The sequence below is a fragment of the Oncorhynchus masou genome, chromosome 18 (assembly GCF_036934945.1).
Source record: "Oncorhynchus masou masou isolate Uvic2021 chromosome 18, UVic_Omas_1.1, whole genome shotgun sequence".
NCBI classification, from domain to species: Eukaryota; Metazoa; Chordata; class Actinopteri; order Salmoniformes; family Salmonidae; genus Oncorhynchus; species Oncorhynchus masou.
Window position 1 is genome coordinate 32,090,302 of NC_088229.1, and position 19,209 is coordinate 32,109,510.

The 19,209-nt window shown below is 43.7% G+C and overlaps 2 protein-coding genes across 5 annotated transcripts in view; both read right to left on the bottom strand.

The window, feature by feature from the left end:
• Positions 1-17,020, bottom strand: part of lamb2 (laminin, beta 2 (laminin S)) — a 47,754-nt gene extending 30,734 nt beyond the window's left edge. Inside the window, exons 1-2 of the mRNA XM_064923007.1 lie at positions 15,817-17,020; positions 15,505-15,585 (exon numbers count right to left, since the gene is read on the bottom strand). Coding sequence (XP_064779079.1) covers positions 15,505-15,535 — 31 coding nt within the window. The 5' untranslated portion in view covers positions 15,536-15,585; positions 15,817-17,020. The remainder of the gene's footprint in view (positions 1-15,504; positions 15,586-15,816) is intronic.
• Positions 17,021-17,431: 411 nt separating this feature from the next.
• lamb2l (laminin, beta 2-like) overlaps positions 17,432-19,209 on the bottom strand; it is a 63,331-nt gene continuing 61,553 nt past the window's right edge. For all 4 annotated transcript variants that reach the window (XM_064923006.1, XM_064923004.1, XM_064923003.1 and 1 more), the window contains 2 exons: positions 18,696-18,861; positions 17,432-18,352 (listed from right to left, as the gene is read on the bottom strand). In XM_064923006.1, the coding sequence (XP_064779078.1) occupies positions 18,216-18,352; positions 18,696-18,861 (303 nt within the window). In that variant the 3' untranslated portion in view covers positions 17,432-18,215. The remainder of the gene's footprint in view (positions 18,353-18,695; positions 18,862-19,209) is intronic.

Genomic DNA, 19,209 nt, shown 5'->3' on the forward strand with positions numbered 1-19,209 from the left:
CTAATGATCCGTCTACTCCCACATCCAGAGAAGGGTGACTCTCTACTCCTTCTTCTCCTCCCTTTCAGCATGGAATTCTGGATACAACAGACCTTACAGTGAAATGCTTACTTACAAGCCCTTAACCAACAATGCAGTTTAAAGAAAGAACCTAAAAAAAGGCAAGAGATAAGAACAACAAATAATTAAAAATAACAATAGCGGGTCTATATACAGGGGGTACCGGTACAGAGTCAATGTGCAGGGGCACTGATGTCAAGGTAATTGAGGTAATATGTACATGTAGGGAGAGTTATTAAAGTGAATATGCATAGATAATAACAGAGAAGCAACTGCGTTTAATGAGGGGGCAATGCAAATAGTCTGGATAGCCACTTGATTAGCTGTTCAGAACTTATGGCTTGAGGGTAGAAGCTTTTGGACCAAGACTTGGTGCTCCGGAACCGCTTGCCGTGCGGGAGCAGAGAGAACAGTCTATGACTAGGGTGGCTGGGCCTTCCTCTGACACTGCCTGGTAAAGAGATCCTGGATGGCAGGAGGCTTGGCCACAGTGATGTACTGGGCCGTATGCACTACCCTCTGTAGTGCCTTGCGGTCTGAGGCCGAGCAGTTGTCATACCAGGCGGTGATGCATCCTGTCAGGATACTCTCAATGGTGCAGCTCTAAAACCGTTTTAGGATGAGGACCCCTGAGGGGGAATAGGTTTTGTCATGCCCTCTTCATGTCTGTCTTGGTGTGCTTGGACCATGTTAGTTTGTTGGTGATGTGGATGCCAAGGAACTTGAAGCTCTCAAACTGCTCCACTACAACCCCCTCAATGAGAATGGGGGCGTGCTTTGTCCTCCTTTTCCTGTAGTCCACAATCATCTCCTTTGTCTTGATCATGTTGAGGGAGAGGTTGATGTCCTGGAACCACATGGTCAGGTCCCTATAGGCTGTGTCATCGTTGTTGGTGATCAGGCCTACCAATGTTGTGTCTTCAGCAAACTTAATGATGGTGTTGGAGTCGTGCCTGGCCATGCAGTCAGGGAGTACAGGAGGGAACTGAACACGCACCCCTGAGGGACCCCCGTGTTGAGGATCAGCATGGCGGATGTGTTGTTATCTACCCTTACCACCTGGGGGCGGCCCGTCAGGAAGTCCAGGATCCAGTTGCAGAGGGAGGCGTTTAGTCCCAGCGTCTTTAGCTTAGTGATGATCTTTGAGGGAACTATGGTGTTGAAAGCTGAGCTGTCGTCAATGAATAGCATTCTCACATAGGTGTTCCTTTTGTCCAGGTGTGAAAGGGCAGTGTGGAGTGCAATAGAGATTGCATCATCTGTGGATCTGTTGGTGCGGTTTGTAAATTGGAGTGAATCTAGGGTTTCTGGGATAATGGTGTTGATGTGAGCCATGACCAGCATTTCAAAGCATTTCATGGCTACAGATGTGAGTGCTACAGGTCGGTAGGCATTTAGGCAGGTTACCTTAGTGTTCTTGGGCACAGGGACTATGGTGGTCTGCTTGTAACATGTTGATATTCCGGACTCAGACAGGGAGAGGTCGAAAATGTCAGTGAAGACACTTGCCAGTTGGTCAGCGCATGCTCGGAGTACATGTCCTGGTAATCTGTCTGGCCCTGTGGCCTCGGCTGCGGAGAGCATGATCACACAGTTGTCCAGAACAGCTGATGATCTCATGCATGTTTCAGTGTTACTTGCCTCGAAGCGAGCATAGAAGTTATTTAGCTCGTCTGGTAGGCTCGTGTCACTGGGCAGCTCTTGGCTGTGCTTCCCTTTGTACTGTAGTCTGCAATAGTTTGCAAGCCCTGCCACATCTGACGTGCGTCGGAGCTGGTGTATAACGATTCGATCTTAGTCCTGTGTTGACTCTTTGCCTGTTTGATGATTCATCGGAGGGCATCTCGGGATTTCTTATAAGCTTCTGGGTTAGAGTCCCGCTCCTTGAAAGCGACAGCTCTACCCTTTAGCTCAAAGCAAATGTTGCCTGTAATCCATGGCTTCTGGTTGGGGTATGTACGTACAGTCACTGTGGGGACGACGTCCTCAATGCACTTATTGATAAAGACAGTGACTGATGTGGTGTACTCCTCAATGCCATCTGAAAAATTCCAGAACTTATTCCAGCCTGTGCTCGAAAAACAGTCCTGTAGTTTAGCATCTGCTTCACATGACCACTTTTTTATAGGCCGAGTCACTGGTGCTTCCTGCTTTAGTTTTTGTATGTAAGCAGGAATGAGGAGGACAGAATTATGGGAGGGAGAGCTTTGTACACATCTCTGTGTGTGGAGTAAAGGTGGTCGATAATTTTTTAACATACTGATAGAAATGAGGTAAAACTGATTTAAGTTTCCCTGCATTAAAATCCCTGGCCACTAGGAGCGCCGCCTCTGGATGAGCATTTTCCTGTTTGCTTATGGTGGTATACAGTTAATTGAGCGTGGTTTTAGTGCCAGCATCAGTCTGTGGTGGTATGTTGACAGTTTAAAAAAGTACAGATGAAGACTCTCAGTAGATAAGAGTGGTCTACAGCTTATCATGAGATACTCTACCTCAGGTGAGCAAAATCTTGAGACTTCCTTAGATATCGTGCACCAGCTGTTGCTTACATATATGCATAGGCCTCCGCCCTGTGTTTTACCAGAGGCTGCTGTTCTATACTGCCGATAGTGTATAACCCGCCAGATGTATGTTCTTAATGTCGTCATTCAGCCACGACTCGGTGAAACATAAGATATTACAGTTGTTAATGTCCCGTTGGTAGGATATACGTGCTTTCAGTTTGTCCCTTTTATTTTCCAGCGATTGATGGTTAGCTATCAGGACAGAAGGCAAAGGCAGATTAGCCAAAAGTCGCCTGATCCTAACAAGGCACCCTGATCTTTTTACACTAAATTTCAATTTCCTTCTCCAGCAAATGACGGGGATCTGGGCCTGTGTCTGTAGTATATCCCTTCCATCCGACTCAATGAAGAAAACCTTTTGTCCAATTTGAGATGAGTGATCGCAGTTCTGATATCCAGAAGCTCTTTCGGTCATCAGAGATGGTAGCAGCAACAACATTATGTACAAAATAAGTTATAAACAATGTGGAAAAACAAACAAAATAGCATTGTTGGTTAAAATCTGTTGGGGCTAGGGGGCAGCATTTTCACTTTTGGATGAAAGGCGTGCCCAGAGTAAACTGCCTCCTACTCTTTCCCAGTTGGGAATATATGCATATTATTACTGGTGGATAGAAAACACTCTGAAGTTTCAAAAACTGTTTGAATTATGTCTGTGAGTATAACAGAACTCATATGGCAGAAGAAACCTGAGAAGAAGTCCAAACAGGAAGTGAGACCTCGATTTTTAAAGCAGTGCCATTTGAAGTCCAGCTTAGATATGGATGAGCATGCACATCCTAGGACTTCCACAAGATGTCACCATCTTTAGATTCTGGTTGTATGATTCTACTATAAAGGAGGGGCTCATAATTGCTCTTTGAGTGGGTGGTCTGGCAGAAAGCCTCGGTCTCATTGCGCACGGTCATGAGAGTGTTCTTCCGTTCCGATGCGTTTCTTCAGACAATGAAATTCTCCGGTTGGAACCTTATTGCTGATTAATGTTTAAAACATCCTAAATATGGATTGCATACATCATTTGACTTGTTTCTACGATCTGTAACGGAACTTTTTGAGTTTTTGTCTGGAGGAATTGCTCGTGCTTTTTGAGGATTGAATGCTGGGCTGAACAAGCTAACAAGTGGCTAAATGATGGGCTTTATGGAACTTTATGGAACAAATCAGTCATTTATTGTCGAACTGGGATTCCTGGAACTGCCTTCTGATGAAGATATTCAAAGGTAAGTGAATATTTATAGTATTTTTTGTAGCTTCTGTTGACGCCAAAATGGCGGCTATTTCTTTGGGTTCTGAGCGCCGTTCTCAGATTATTCTTTTAAAGTTTTTTTTAAATCTGACACAGCGGTTGCATAGAGGATACGTTTATCTTTAATTCTGTGAATAACACTTGCATCTTTTATCAATGTTTATTGTGAGTATTTCTGCAAAATCACTGGATGTTTTGGGATCAAAACATTACTGCACGTAACACACCAATGTAAACTTTTCAGAGATTTTTTTATATATATATATATGCATATTATCGAACAAAACACACAATACATGTATAACATGATGTCCTATGAGTGTCATCTGATGGAGATAATCAAAGGTTATTGTTTAATTTTATCTATATTTCTGCTTTTGTGACTATCCTTGGCTGTGAAAAATGTCTGTGTGTTTTTGAATTTGGTGGTGATCTAACATAAATATATTTGGTGGTGACTTTCAAATAACATTAAATATACTTGTTGTGTTAAATTTTCAAAATAATAAATTTCCCGCGCCACCTTTTCAGCAGAATGGGAGGGGGTGTTCCCTTTAGGGGACTCCTTGCCATAACAAGTTTAAGAGCTGATAAGAGGGCAGCCATTACCTCCAGCACCATCATCTCACTGCAGATGGTGATTCCCCAGGAGAGGGGAGAGGTGTCACATGCAGGCAGGCAGATTGGCTGAGCGGGGATGGAAAGCAGAACTCCCGAGTGGCCCACGTTGCCACGGTGCTGCGCTGAAAGAGCCTGCTTCATTACTTACCCAGCCGTAAGAATAACTACGCCTGCCACTGAGAAGCATCTGCTCCTACTGGGTGTAAAACACTGGTACTTCCACCTCGGGAAAAAGCCAAGGACCACCAGACAGGTGAGCATGAGAGACCAATGCTGGAAACACAGCTGTTGCCCATTGTCTGGCTGCCCCGGTTCCGTTCCCAGAACCTGACATAACATAAAGCCCAAGCCCCATGTCTCTGACACCAGTCCCCAGAGTCCTATGACTGCCCCAGACCCATGCTATACCTCTTATCCACTATGGTACTCCCAGGTCCCAGACCAACTCCCAGGCACCAGCCCCTGGCCATGTTGCTGAGTCTAACTCTAAGGCGCAGTCAGACACATGTGCAGCAGATGTTGGGTGCAGCCAGCCAGTCAAGTGGCTGTGGGTTTGATTTACATACTGATTACTGCGCTTGGTTTGCCTCCTCACCAGCTGGAGTGACGAACGGAGATTCAGTCAACTTCTCCATTGGATCGAGGGACCGAGCAGATGTGAACATGAGCTAATTACACTCACATAAATGTGTTTCTACTTAGAAAGTACATAGGGGATTTGTCATTTTGTTATACTCCAGTCTCCTGATACATTTTATCAGGGAGACAATCAAAGACTTTTGTGTAAATCTGTCTGGTATTTAAATCGATTTCCTGTACAATCTTTGAATAACTATGGGATTAGATAAAGTCTGTTCTGTGTGTGTGTGTGTGTGTGTGTGTGTGTGTGTGTGTGTGTGTGTGTGTACTGTACATCTGAGCCTGAACATAACTCCGTTCATATGTGTGACGGTAGGAAGCCATTTCTCTTTCCCCTTCGGTTGAACCAAGATGAACAGCTGGCCCTTCCTATGCCTTGGAATGCGGCAGGTAGCCTAGTGGTTAGAGCGTTGGACTAGTAACCGAAAGGTTTCAAGATTGAATCCCCGAGCTGACAAGGTAAAAATCTGTGGTTCTGCCTCTGAACAACTGTTCCTAGGCCGAAATTGAAAATAAGAATTTGTTCCTAACTAACTTGCCTAGTTAAATAAAGATTAAATAAAAAGAACAGAGGAATGACCTGGGTAAGGCAGGTGTCTGACATTCAGAACGCCAGACCATTCCTGCCATTTCTGTCCAGGTAATCCCAGAAACAGTGAGATGAGAAATGGAGCAGGGAAGACCTGAGAGATCTCACTTCCAGACGACTGGAACATACAGTGCCTTCGGAAGGTATTAAGACCCCTTGACTTTTTCCACATTTTGTTATGTTACAGCCTTATTCTAAAATGGACAAACAAATATATACACTACTGTTCAAAAGTTTGGGGTCACTTAGAAATGTCCTTGTTTTTCTTTTTATAAATGCAATTTTTTTGTCCATTAAAATAACATCAAATTGATCAGAAATACAGTGTAGACATTAAAGTTGTTTATGACTATTGTAGCTGGAAATGGCAGATTTTAAATGGAATATCTACACAGGTCGTACAGAGGCCCATTATTAGCCAACCATCACTCCTGTGTTCCAAAGGCACGTTATGTTAGCTAATCCAAGTTTATCATTTTAAAAGGTTAATTGATCATTAGAAAACCATTTTGCAATTATGTTAGCACAGATGAAAACTTAAAGAAATTAAAGAAGCAATAAAACTGGCCTTCTTTAGACTGGTTGAGTAACTGGTACATAAGCATTTGTGGGTTCGATTATAGGCTCAAAATGGCCAGAAACAAAGAACTTTCTTCTGAAACTTGTCAGTCTATTCCTGTTCTGAGAAATTAACGCTATTCCATGGGAGAAATTGCAAAGAAACTGAAGATCTCGTACAACGCTGTGTACTACTCCCTTCACAGAACAGCGCAAACTGGCTCTGACCAGAATAGAAAGAGGAGTGGGAGGCCCCGGTGCACAACTGAGCAAGAGGACAAGCACATTAGAGTGATTAGTTTGAGGAACAGACGCCTCACAAGTCCTCAACTGGCAGCTTCTTTAAAAAGTATCCGCAAAACACCAGTCTCAATGTCAACAGTGTCATGATGTACCCTGGGGGGAGGATCATAGCCCCCCCTCTTTCTCTCTTTCTTTACAGTTTATGACAGTTGTAAATACTCTGCTTCTGGGTCTGTAGTATTGAGATTGGAATGTGGAACACAGAGCAATCTACACACAATACCCCATAGTGAAAAGCGAAAACAGGTTTTTAGAAAGTACTTAGATCCTTTGCTATGAGACTAGAAATTGAGCTCAGATGCATCCTGTTTCCATTGATCATCCTTGAGATGTTTCTCCAACTTGATTGGAGTCCACCTGTGGTAAATTCAATTGATTGGACATGATTTGGAAAGGCACACACCTGTCTATATAAGGTACCACAATTGACAGTGCATGTCAGAGCAAAAACCAAGCCATGAGGTCAAAGGAATTGTCCGTAGAGCTCCGAGGCAGGACTGTGTCGAAGCACAGATCTGTGAAGGGTACAAAAAGCTTTGAAGGTCCCCAAGAACACAATGGCCTCCATCATTCTTAAATTAAAGAAGTTTGGAACCACCAAGACTCTTCCTTGAGCTGGACGCCCGGCCAAACTGAGCAATCGGGGGAGAAGGACCTTGGTCAGGGAGGTGACCAAGAACTCCATGGTCACGCTGACAGAGCAGTCCCTCTGTGGAGATGGGAGAAACTTCCAAACATCTCTGCAGTACTCCACCAATCAGGCCTTTATGGTAGAGTGGCCAGACGGAAGCCACTCCTGAGTAAAAGGCACACGACAGCCCGCTTGGAGTTTACCAAAAGGCACCTAAAGAATCTCAGACAATGAGAAACAAGATTATCTGGTTTGATGAAACCAAGATTGAACTCTTTGGCCTAAATGCCAAGCGTCACTTTGGAGGAAACCTGGCAACATCTCTATGGTGAAGCATGGTGGTGGCAGCATCATGTTGTGGGGATGTTTTTCAGTGGCAGGGACTGGGAGACTAGTCAGGATCAAGGCAAAGATGAAAGGAGCAAAGTGCAGGGAGATCCTTGATGGAAACCTGCTCCAGAGCGCTCAGGACCTCAGACTGAAGGTTCACCTTCCAACATGGCAACGACCCTAAGCACACAGCCAAGAAAACACAGGAGTGGCTTCGGAACAAGTCTCTGAATGTCTTTGAGTGGCCCAGCCAGAGCCTGTACTTGAACCCGATCGAGCATCTCTGGATAGACCTGAAAATATCTGTGCAGCAATGCTCCCCATCCAACCTGACATAGAGAGGATCTGCAGAGAAGAATGGGAGAAACTCCCCAAATACAGGTGTGCCAAGCTTGTAGCATCATACCCAAGAAGACTCGAGGCTGTAATCGCTGCCAAAGGTGCTTCAACAAAGTACTGAGTAAAGGGTCTGAATACATACGTAAATGTGATATCTCAGTTTTTCATTTTGTATAAATTAGCAAACATTTCTAAAATCTGTAACCAACAAAAGGTGGAAAAAGTCAAGGGGTCTGAATACTTTCAGAAGGCACTGCACCTTTAGCCAATAGGGGAAGACATTCACCTTCTGGCCCCCTGTTCACAATTTCACATAATCAAAATCCACATGTACTGCCAAAGTAAGCAAGCCAACTCAGCACTCCCTACGGGGGTATCTTGAAATCAGTCAATTACAGGTGAGCACTGACCTGTCTTTTTATGACCACACATAAAGCTCATCTGGGTTTAAAGGTGAGTGGTTTTACGAGGCAACCGTCTGTCCCTATGATTATAACTGGGGCAGTGGAGACTGGAGACTGTGCAGGGAGAGGGAGGGCGGTGTTAGAGGGACATTGGTTGACTGACCATCCTCCTCAGGCACCATGCAATGAACTTCATGGCCACTCTGAAAGTGGCAATCAGCAGAATATATATATGTGTGTGTGTGTGTGTGTGTGTGTGTGTGTGTGTGTGTGTGTGTGTGTGTGTGTGTGTGTGTGTGTGTGTGTGTGTGTGTGTGTGTGTGTGTGTGTGTGTGTGTGTGTGTGTGTGTGTATATATATAGATATATACATCTGAATGAATTAAATATTCTTGTTAAATACTTGTTTCTTTACATAGTTGAATGTGCTGACAACAGAATCACACAAAAATGATCAATGGAATTCAAATTTATCAACCCATGGAGGTCTGGATTTGGAGTGACACTCAAAATAAATTAAAGTGGAAAACCACACTACAGGCTGATCCAACTTTGATGTAATGTCCTTAAAACAAGTCAAAATGAGGCTCAGGAGTGTGTGTGGCCTCCACGTGCCTGTATGACCTCCCTACAACGCCTGGGCATGCTCCTGATGAGGTGGCGGATGGTCTCCTGAGGGATCTCCGCCCAGACCTGGACTAAAGCATCTGCCAACTCCTGGACAGTCTGTGGTGACATGATGTCCCAGATGTGCTCAATTGGATTCAGGCCTGGGGAACGGGCGGGCCAGTCCATAGCATCAATGCCTTCCTCTTGCAGGAAGTGCTGACACACTCCAGCCACATGATGTCTAGCATTGTCTTGCATTAGGAGGAACCAAGGGCCAACTGCACAAGCATATGGTCTCACAAGGGGTCTGAGGATCTCATCTCGGTACCTAATGGCAGTCAGGCTGGCGAGCACATGGAGGGCTGTGCGGCCCCCCAAAGAAATGCCACCCCACACCATGACTGACCCAACGCCAAACCAGTCATCCTGGAGGATGTTGCAGGCAGCAGAACGTTCTCCACGGCGTCTCCAGACTCTGTCATGTCTGTCACATGTGCTCAGTGTGAACCTTCTTTCATCTGTGAAGAGCACAGGGCGCCAGTGGTGAATTTGCCAATCTTGGTGTTCTCTGGCACATGCCAAACGTCCTACACGGTGTTGGGCTGTAAGCACAACCCCCACCTGTGGACGTCGGACCCTCATGGAGTCCGTTTGAGCAGACACATGCACATTTGTGGCCTGCCTAGAGGTCATTTTGCAGGGCTCTGGCAGTGCTCCCCCTGCTCCTCCTTGCACAAAGGCGGAGGTAGCAGTCCTGCTGCTGGGTTGTTGCCTTCCTACGGCCTCCTCCACGTCTACTGATGTACTGGCCTGTCTCCTGGTAGCGCCTCCATGCTCTGGACACTACGCTGACAGACACAGCAAACCTTCTTGCCACAGCTCGCATTGATGTGCCATCCTGGATGAGCTGCACTACCTGAGCCACTTGTGTGGGTTGTAGACTCCGTCTCATGCTACCACTGGAGTGAAAGCACCGCCAGCATTCAAAAGTGACCAAAACATCAGCCAGGAAGCATAGGAACTGAGAAGTGGTCTGTGGTTACCGCCTGCAGAACCACTCCTTTATTGGGGCTGTCTTGCTAATTGCCTATAATTTCCACCTGTTGTCTATTCCTTTTGCACAACAGCATGTGAAATTTATTGTCAATCAGTGTTGCTTCTCAAGTGGACAGTTTGATTTCACAGAAGTGTGATTGACTTGGAGTTACATTGTGTTGTTTAAGTGTTCCCTTTATTTTTTTGAGCAATGTGTATGTATATATATATATATATATATATATATATATATATATATATATATATATATATATATATATATATATATATATATATATATATATATATATACATACATACACATTGCTCAAAAAAATAAAGGGAACACTTATATATATATATACACAGTTGAAGTCGGGCGTTTACATACACTTAGGTTGGAGTCATTAAACCTTGTTTTTCAACCAATCCACAAATGTGTTGTTAACCAACTATAGTTTTGGCAAGTCGCACAAGTGATTTTCCAACAATTGTTTACAGAAAGATTATTTCACTTATAATTCACTGTATCACAATTCCAGTGGGTCTATTTCAGCCCCACCCATTGCTGACAGATGTATAAAATCGAGCAAACAGCCATGCAATCTCCATAGACAAACATTTTCAGTAGAATGACCTTATTAAAGAGCTCAGTGACTTACAACATGGCACCGTCATAGGATGCCACCTTTCCAACAAGTCAGTTCATCAAATGTCTGCCCTGCTAGAGCTACCCTGGTCAACTGTAAGTGGTGTTGAACTGGAAACGTCTAGGAGCAACAACAGCTTAGCCGTGAAGTGGTAGGCTACACAAACTCAGAAAATGGAACTGCGGGGTTCTGAAGTGTATAGCGCATAAAAATTGTCTGTCCTCGGTTGCAAACACTACCGAGTTCCAAACTGCACCTGGAAGCAACGTCAGCACAGGAACTGTTAATCGGGAGCTTTATAAAATGGGTTTCCATGGCTAAGTAGCAGCACACAAATCTAAGATCACCATGCGCAATGCCAAGAGTCGGTTGGAGTGGTGTAAAGCTCGCTGCCTTTGGACTCTGGAGCAGTGGAAACGAGTTCTCTGGAGTGATGAATCACACTTCACCATCTGGCAGTCAGACAGATGAATCTGGGTTTGGCGGATGCCTGGAGAACGCCACCTGCCCCAATGCATAGTGCCAACTGTAAAGTTTGGTTCGGGCTAGGCCCCTTAGTTCCAGTGAAGGGAAAACGTAATGCTACTGCACACAATGACATTCCTTGCAATTCTGTGTTTTCAACTTTGTGGCAACAGTTTGGGGAAGGCCCTTTCCTGTTTCAGCATGACAATGCCCTGTGCACAAAGCGAAGTCCATACAGAAATGATTTGTCGAGATTGGTGTGGAATAACTTAACTGGCCTGCAAAGGGCACTTACATAAACCCCATCGGACACCTTTGGATGATTTGGAATGCCGAATGCAAGCCAGGCCAAAATGGCCCAACATCAGTGCCCGACCTCATTAATGCTCTTGTGGCTGAATGGAAGCAAGTCCCTGCAGCAATGTTCCAACTTCTAGTGGAAAGCCTTCCCAGAAGAGTGGAGGCTGTTTTTGAAGCAAAGAGGGGACCAACTCCATATTAATGCCAATGATTTTGTAATAAGATGTTCAACGAGCAGGTGTCCACATACTTTTGTTCATGTGTGTGTGTGTGTGTGTGTATATATAAATAATGATTTTAGTAAAAAAAAAAAAAAAAGTTTATATATTTTATTTATTAATATTACGAGTTTTTTTTCTACATTGTTTTGAAGGACTGGTAAGTAAGCATTTCACCTGTTAACGAAGCAGGTGACAATTAAAATTAGAATGTTTATTTAAAAAAAAAACAAAGTGTTATCACCACCCATTTCTGTAAAAAGCTGAGGGACGGAGCTGGAGAAATACAACCGCTCAAATGTATAGTCAGAGCTATGGATGCATGGCTTGAGCATCCATGATATTAACATTATAGTATTAACCATGTTCTGAGGCTATATTGTGTTTGTTAAGATGTACTTTGTTTACAAATATTGGAGTAAAACAACCTTATATTTTGGGTTCTGACAGGTTACAACAGTAGAACTAAACTCATGAGGCATTTATAGGTTATATTCTTCAAGAATCAATGGGTACATATCTTACAGTTCTAAGTTAAAAAATGGATATACCAACTGCAGATTGCTTTAAATACAGGTGCGTAAGTAACTGCCTGTGAGTGTTTTTTAACAAGACGCACGTCAGAACCTGTCATTATGCAAAGAGCTTGGCTGTAGATACTCACTCACGTTGTACATCTACAAGTCTCTGCTAGGTAAAGCCCCGCCTTATCTCAGCTAACTGGTCACCATAGCAGCACCCACTCGTAGCACGCGCTCCAGCAGGTATATCTCACTGGTCACCCCCAAAGCCAATTCCTCCTTTGGTCGTCTTTCCTTCCAGTTCTCTGCTGCCCATGACTGGAACGAATTGCAAAAATATCTGGAGCTGGAGACTCACATCTCCCTCACTAGCTTTAAGCACCAGCTGTCAGAGCAGTTTACAGATCACTGCACCTGTACTTAGCCTATCTGTAAACAGCCCATCTACCTACCTCATCCCCATACTGATATTTATTTATTTATTTTGCTCCTTTGCACCCCAGTATCTCTACCTACACATTCATCTTCTGCCGATATACCATTCCAGTGTTTAATTGCTATATTGTAATTACTTCGCCACCATGGCCTATTTATTTCCTTAACTTACCTCATTTGCACTTACTGTATATAGACTTTTTGTTTTCTTTGGTTCTACTGTATTATTGACTGTATGTTTTGTTTATTCCATGTGTAACTCTGTGTTGTTGTATGTGTCGAATTGCTACGCTTTATCTTGGCCAGGTCGCAGTTGCAAATGAGAACTTGTTCTCAACTAAAGAAGGATTTTTAAGCCTTGAAACAATTGAGACATGGCTTGTGTATGTGTGCCATTCAGAGCGTGAATGGGCAAGACAAAATATTTAAGTGCAACGCTACTGGGTTTTTCACGCTCAACAGTTTCCCATGTGTATGAAGAATGGTCGACCACCCAAAGGACATTCAGCCAACTTGACACAACTGTGGGAAGCATTTGAGTCAGCATGGGCCAGCATCCCTGTGGAACGCTTTTGACACCTTGTAGAGTCCATGCCTCGAGGAATTGAAGCTGTTCTGAGGGAAAAGGGGATGCAACTCAATATTAGGAAGATGTTCCTAATGTTTTGTACACTCAGTGTATATGAACAACACTGGGGTCAGATTAAACATGTGGATACCAACAATGCCAGTATCCTCCTCCTCCTCCTTTCACAAAGAAAAGTCCCTGCCCACGGGAGGGAAACCTAACCACCCCTCTCTCTCTCTCTCTCTCCTTCCCTCTATCTCTTCCTCTCTCTCTCCCTCTGGTTGCAGCAGTTGGCTTTTACTGGCCCATTGTTCTGGAATCCACCAAGTTCCGGAGTCTCTGCTCACAGAGGGGCTCAGGATCACACAGCTCCCGGCCCTGGGCGCCAGACCGTGCCTGTCGCTCACCTGCCCGCCCGCCCTCACTCACACTCACACACACACACACACACACACCCACACACGTCTATGGAGAGCAGCGATAGCACACACAAAAAAACAGTGCTCCAGGAGACTATGAGAAGGCTGTGTAAGACAGGATTTAGTTATATAGTTTAAGCAAAGCTCCTGTCCTTTTTCATGTGAGCCTAATCACTCATCACCAGCGTACAGCCTTTCAGAGGAAGATTTATTTTTAAAAAACAACAGTTTGTTCAGCCTTTTTGCAACCTTATTTTTCTTCTCTCCTTTCTCTCGACAGTAACGAACGTCACTGTTCAGGGTCTTTCTTAACACTGCTGCTGATAACTTTTGACAACTTACTAAATTAGGGGCTCACATGTAAAATCACCTGCTAGTCGTTTCACAATGTTTGGGTGGAGACTACAGTGATACAATCACTCAGCCCAGTCAAAACTGTTCGCTGCTCTGGCCCCCCAATGGTGGAACAAACTCCCTCACGACGCCAGGACAGCGGAGTCAATCACCACCTTCCGGAGACACCTGAAACCCCACCTCTTCAAGGAATACCTAGGATAGGATAAAGCAATCCTTCTCACCCCCCTTAAATGATTTAGATGCACTATTGTAAAGTGGCTGTTCCACTGATGTCAGAAGGTGAATTCACCAATTTGTAAGTCGCTCTGGATAAGAGCGTCTGCTAAATGACTTAAATGTAAATGTAAATGTAATACAAATGACCCAATGATTATAACCACCATTTCACCACCTGTCAATCAGCAGTGGTCCCACCCACCCATAAGACCTCCAGTTAAATGTAGAGGGTGAGACAGGAGCCTCAGCTGCCAGCAATGACCAATAGAAAATAGATCCCCCCCCCCCCCCCCCACTGCTCTTTAAAATCTCCAGCCCTCATCATATAGCATCTTCAGAGGAGGAGAAGAAAAGAGGAGACAAGTGAAAGGGAGAGGAGGATCAAGAGAAGGGCTGAGCCTTGTTGTCTGTGATCAGCCCAGCCCTTTTACCCACTCATGTAGAGCAATTAACCTGGCCCATGACCTGACGGGATGGAAATAAACCCTGACCTCCAGGAGGTCACTCTGTATCTCTATAATGACAGGCTGCTGGGTAGACAACACTCATAGAATCCTCTAACAAAGACCTGTCCTCAGCTGAAGGTATAAATAAAGCTTCAACATGTTAGGAAGAGCAACAACAAACTGCATAACCGATATGGCAAATATTAATCAGCTGATATATGGGCCTATAGATTAAAAACTGTACACAGCCAAATCAATCAGGTACCATTATGATGTGATCTAAATGTGAGGGAATCTATTTTTCTGAGAACTTTGTTGTGCCCTATTTACCTCCAATCCCACCCAATCACCCCTCATACACACACACACACACACACACACACACACACACACACACACACACACACACACACACACACACACACACACACACACACACACACACACACACACACAGTGATGCTGTCCTCGGGGGGTATGGATTGTCTCTATTTGCGGATTCAGCTGGGCTGTTTTAAGAGGACCATAAACAGAGTTGATGGTTAGCCTCCCCACAGCGCAGAGTGCCTCCCAGGGACCTCCAACACCACCCAGGATGGTCCGGAGGGGAATTTAACACCAAGAACAGTTGCCTGGTTGTGAACAGTGAAGAATCCGCCAAAGAAGAGAGCAAGTCCCCCCAAAGAAGCAGGCTATCTTGTCTCAGAGCTGGAGGCAGTAAACAACCCTCTGCCTCTCTCTTTGTCCCAGCCATCAGACATGTACAGCATCTGTCTATTTGTTTAAAACATGAATGCTTGAGGTGCACACATTTTGCTGTGATTGTAAAGTATGAAGTTTGCATCACAAGTTCACAACACATCTATTCAACAAAGACACAACCACAGAGCAGTTCTCAACCCTTTTCATGGCATGATTAAGCTGTTGATTGGCATATGATTATGTTCATTGCCTTCAAAACACTGTGCACAAGGCTACTTACCACATATGAACATTACCAGTGACGCGTGCATGGTTTTATGTTCATGGGTCAGTCCCCTTTGACTTGTTCAGTAGATTCAGCCTGAAAATGTTACGTAGAAATAGCCTGGTATGAATAATGTCACACGTTAACTCAATCAATACAAAAGACAGAGCTGTTTTGATTCTGTACTTATTTATTTTAAAAAAAATACTTTAAAAAAACTGATACGGCATTAGAATATAAAGTTTGCTGGTTGGAAAGTAGTTTTAATAGCATAGTTAATCTATAATAAACAACGTCAGAGATAAAAAATAAATAAAAGACACTTACACTTTAATATTAGTAGGTTTGATCCCCCTGTCTTTTAAATCAACACGAATCCATACGATTCCCCTTGTTTCATTTGAGCGGAGTTGGCAGTATTATCAGAAGCCTGACCACCACTCTCCAAAGTTTTTGATATCTGACGACCACTCTCCGAAATTCTGTCCCGAGTCTCGTTTGATGGAAACTCCGCTGCGGAGTTTCGTTTGGTAGGAATGGACCCTAGAGCGCGTCTGACTGCTTATTGTAGTGTAATAACATCAGAGCAAAATCCACTATTAAACGGTTTGAACATGAACTATTAAATGGTTTTAACATTAATTATGACTACGATGCTGCATAAACGTGTGACTTTTATCAAATCAAAAGTGGGCTGAAGATTCAGATAATAATTTCGCCATGATTGATACACATGACAGTAGACAGATGGTTTTGGCTGCCGAGTCTGGACCTTGAAGAAGATAGTGAAGTTAATTCAAGTGGTTTGTAAAATCCACCACCGGTTTTCAGAAGACCCTAGTGTCAGAGAGAATAGATGTGCGCCTTGGAAACAGGAATGCGCGCTCTGGGGAGAACGGATTAGGTTCCCTTTGATTGCTTCAGTGAACAATCCATGCGCGCACATAACCATCTACTACACTTACCATCCCACTCTTTGCAGGCTTTAAAAAACGCAGATGTTTCCAGTTTTCAGGGATACAGTATTTTCAACCTAACTTGTTTCCCCTGAAAAAACGGAAGTGGGGATTCCGCTCAGGTGTCTTGTTAGGCCTACTACGTTAGGTTAGCCATCACCAGACCATGCTCCTTCCCAACAACAGGTGGTTGGAAAAAATCCTGTTCATTTGGTTGTAATTCCTACAAGCATTTTAATGAATTTGAACATGTTTTCAGACAGAAAACAACATTGCGTCTTATGATTAGACATGTTATAGATCTCTATTAGGCTATTTGATTTTCATAATGGTTAGACAACATACAGTGTGTGTAACAATGTTAGCACATCCTGAAACATGCCTCTGGATATATCGTCAACATGTGATATTACATACGCTCTCTGTGGACAGTCAAGCTTTTTATTTGACCCCCTAAACCTGGGCCACTATGTAGCGCGTGTCTCTCTCGCTCTGTCACAGGACTGGGGGAGGGAGAGAATTTTCACTCAATGAGCACAATTAATGCACACTGAACGTTAAGACACACACACACACACACACACACACACACACACACACACACACACACACACACACACACACACACACACACACACACACACACAGTTGAGGTAGGTAGAAGCCTCAATGCATTCTCACAAAGTAGCAAGGGAGAAGCAAACAACAAAAAGCCCCAACCAACATATGAGGTTAACTAACACAAAGAATGAAACCAACAAAGGCTGGCCGAAAGGCTTCTGGCCTCATCTCAACAACAAGAAATCCTCCTCTTACAAAGATCCTGATTGCCCACACCTGAGTAAGGCTTTCTGGCTGAGCACATCATCTAAAGCAGTTGCTGCTGCCCCCTGGGGGTGAGGGGTAATAGTCATTACACATTAGTATGTTGTCCATCAATGTGCCTAAACTACATATCATAACTTGCCCAACAAAAAACTTCAACATTATATCAAATGTATATTTATTTTTCAATTTATTCAACGTCTGTTTCAATTATACATCAACGGGGCTGAAATTTGTGTAGAACATGTTTTGTTTGTGTGAGCGACCGTGTGTGTGTTTGTTTTTGTGTGTAATGTATATGTGTGGCTGACGAAAAAGTATTTTCTGTATCAAGACCGTACTTGGTTACAAAACAACAACAAAATGTAACATCTGTCACTCCTAGATATCATATATGATTTTTACGATATGTCTGTCATATTGTACATATACTTACTGTAGTCAGAATAAATCCAAAAATAATTCCTGAAAGGGCATTTAAAAAACATTCTCTCTGATCTCTTTTCTTCAATTAATTCAAAAGTCAATCTACCTAGGAACACGAGACATGTTTCATTGGTCCATATCCAGTTGTCGTGTTCCAGACATAGCTACACAACAAACTTGTGCAGATGGCATCATGTCAAAACCATGAGAAGAATGATTGGGAGTTACTGACAGAAGCAGATGACCTATGTAGTGCAGACAGTTCTACTGACAGTTTTACTGGCATATTCACAACATCAGAAGGAGCTCCCTGCTATGTTCCAACAGACTACAGCTGTACAGTACACATGACCCAGTGTTTCTCCCATCACTAACAGTTACCTTGTTTCTTATTTTTTTTGTGATAATATTTTTTATTAAATTCCTTTCAAATTTGACAGAGAGAGAATGGGAATGAAACACCAGTGGTACATTTTCACCAATACAGTTTTTCTCTCCTACATCGTTCAATCCACATGATCAGTTACAGTTGTTGTATGTCTGCACCTGCTTTCGTATGGCCTCCCGTGCTTCCGTGGCGTTCCTCTCCAGCTCTCCTAACTCGCTCTGCTGGTCCAGCATTTTCTGCTCATTATTACGGAACTTCTTCTCCAGCTCTGAAACAACAGAACAACAGAGAACAGATTATAGGAAGACAACAATATAGTGACATTCTTTGAAAAGCTTAGCTGCTTCTCAAATGGCACACTAGTCCCTATATAATGCCCTACTTTTGAACAGAGCCCTATGGGCCCTAGTCAAAAATAGTGCACGATGTAGAGAACATCCAGTTTCGACCACATCTGCATACAAAACCAAAGACACTATGTTGATATCCTTTAGCCATGGACTACTCTAAACCCTGATTACTCTTTATGGATTCATACTGCTCTATCTACACCTGTTGGGTATGTATTCTGTATCATACGCTTCAGAGGGCAGTACAGTAACGTTACATACTCCGTAGCGTTTCTATGCCCTTGTTGGCCTTAGTGAGCAGGTCTTCAGCCTCTTTCTTGATCTCCTTGGCCCTCTGGTTGACGTTCCCCAGGCCCCCCGAGGCCCCGCCCAGAGAGTCCACCTTCATCTGCAGTTCCTTGTACCGATCCTCTGTTTCATTCAGCCTCTGGAGCACAACCAGACACATAGAGCAACAAGTCAACGTGCGGGACCACATGGATATCTATTGTCAAAATGAATAGATTGCCATGGCTGACTTTCTGTAGTTCAATGCTTCCCATGGCTCCCCCTTCTGGCTATTGGGATCAAATTCATAGTGTGGTTTATAAATGTATATGGCAAGGTAAAAGATCAAATGAACACATTTACAAATAGAGAAAGACGCAGGAAGACTATCCGTACCAAACTTTAAATTGTATTACAAGGCACTAGCATTTTGGCTCTTCCTAAATCGATTTAGACATGATTCTTGGAGAGAAATATGGTGTCTCCTATTGCTCTGGAAGAGGTGGTC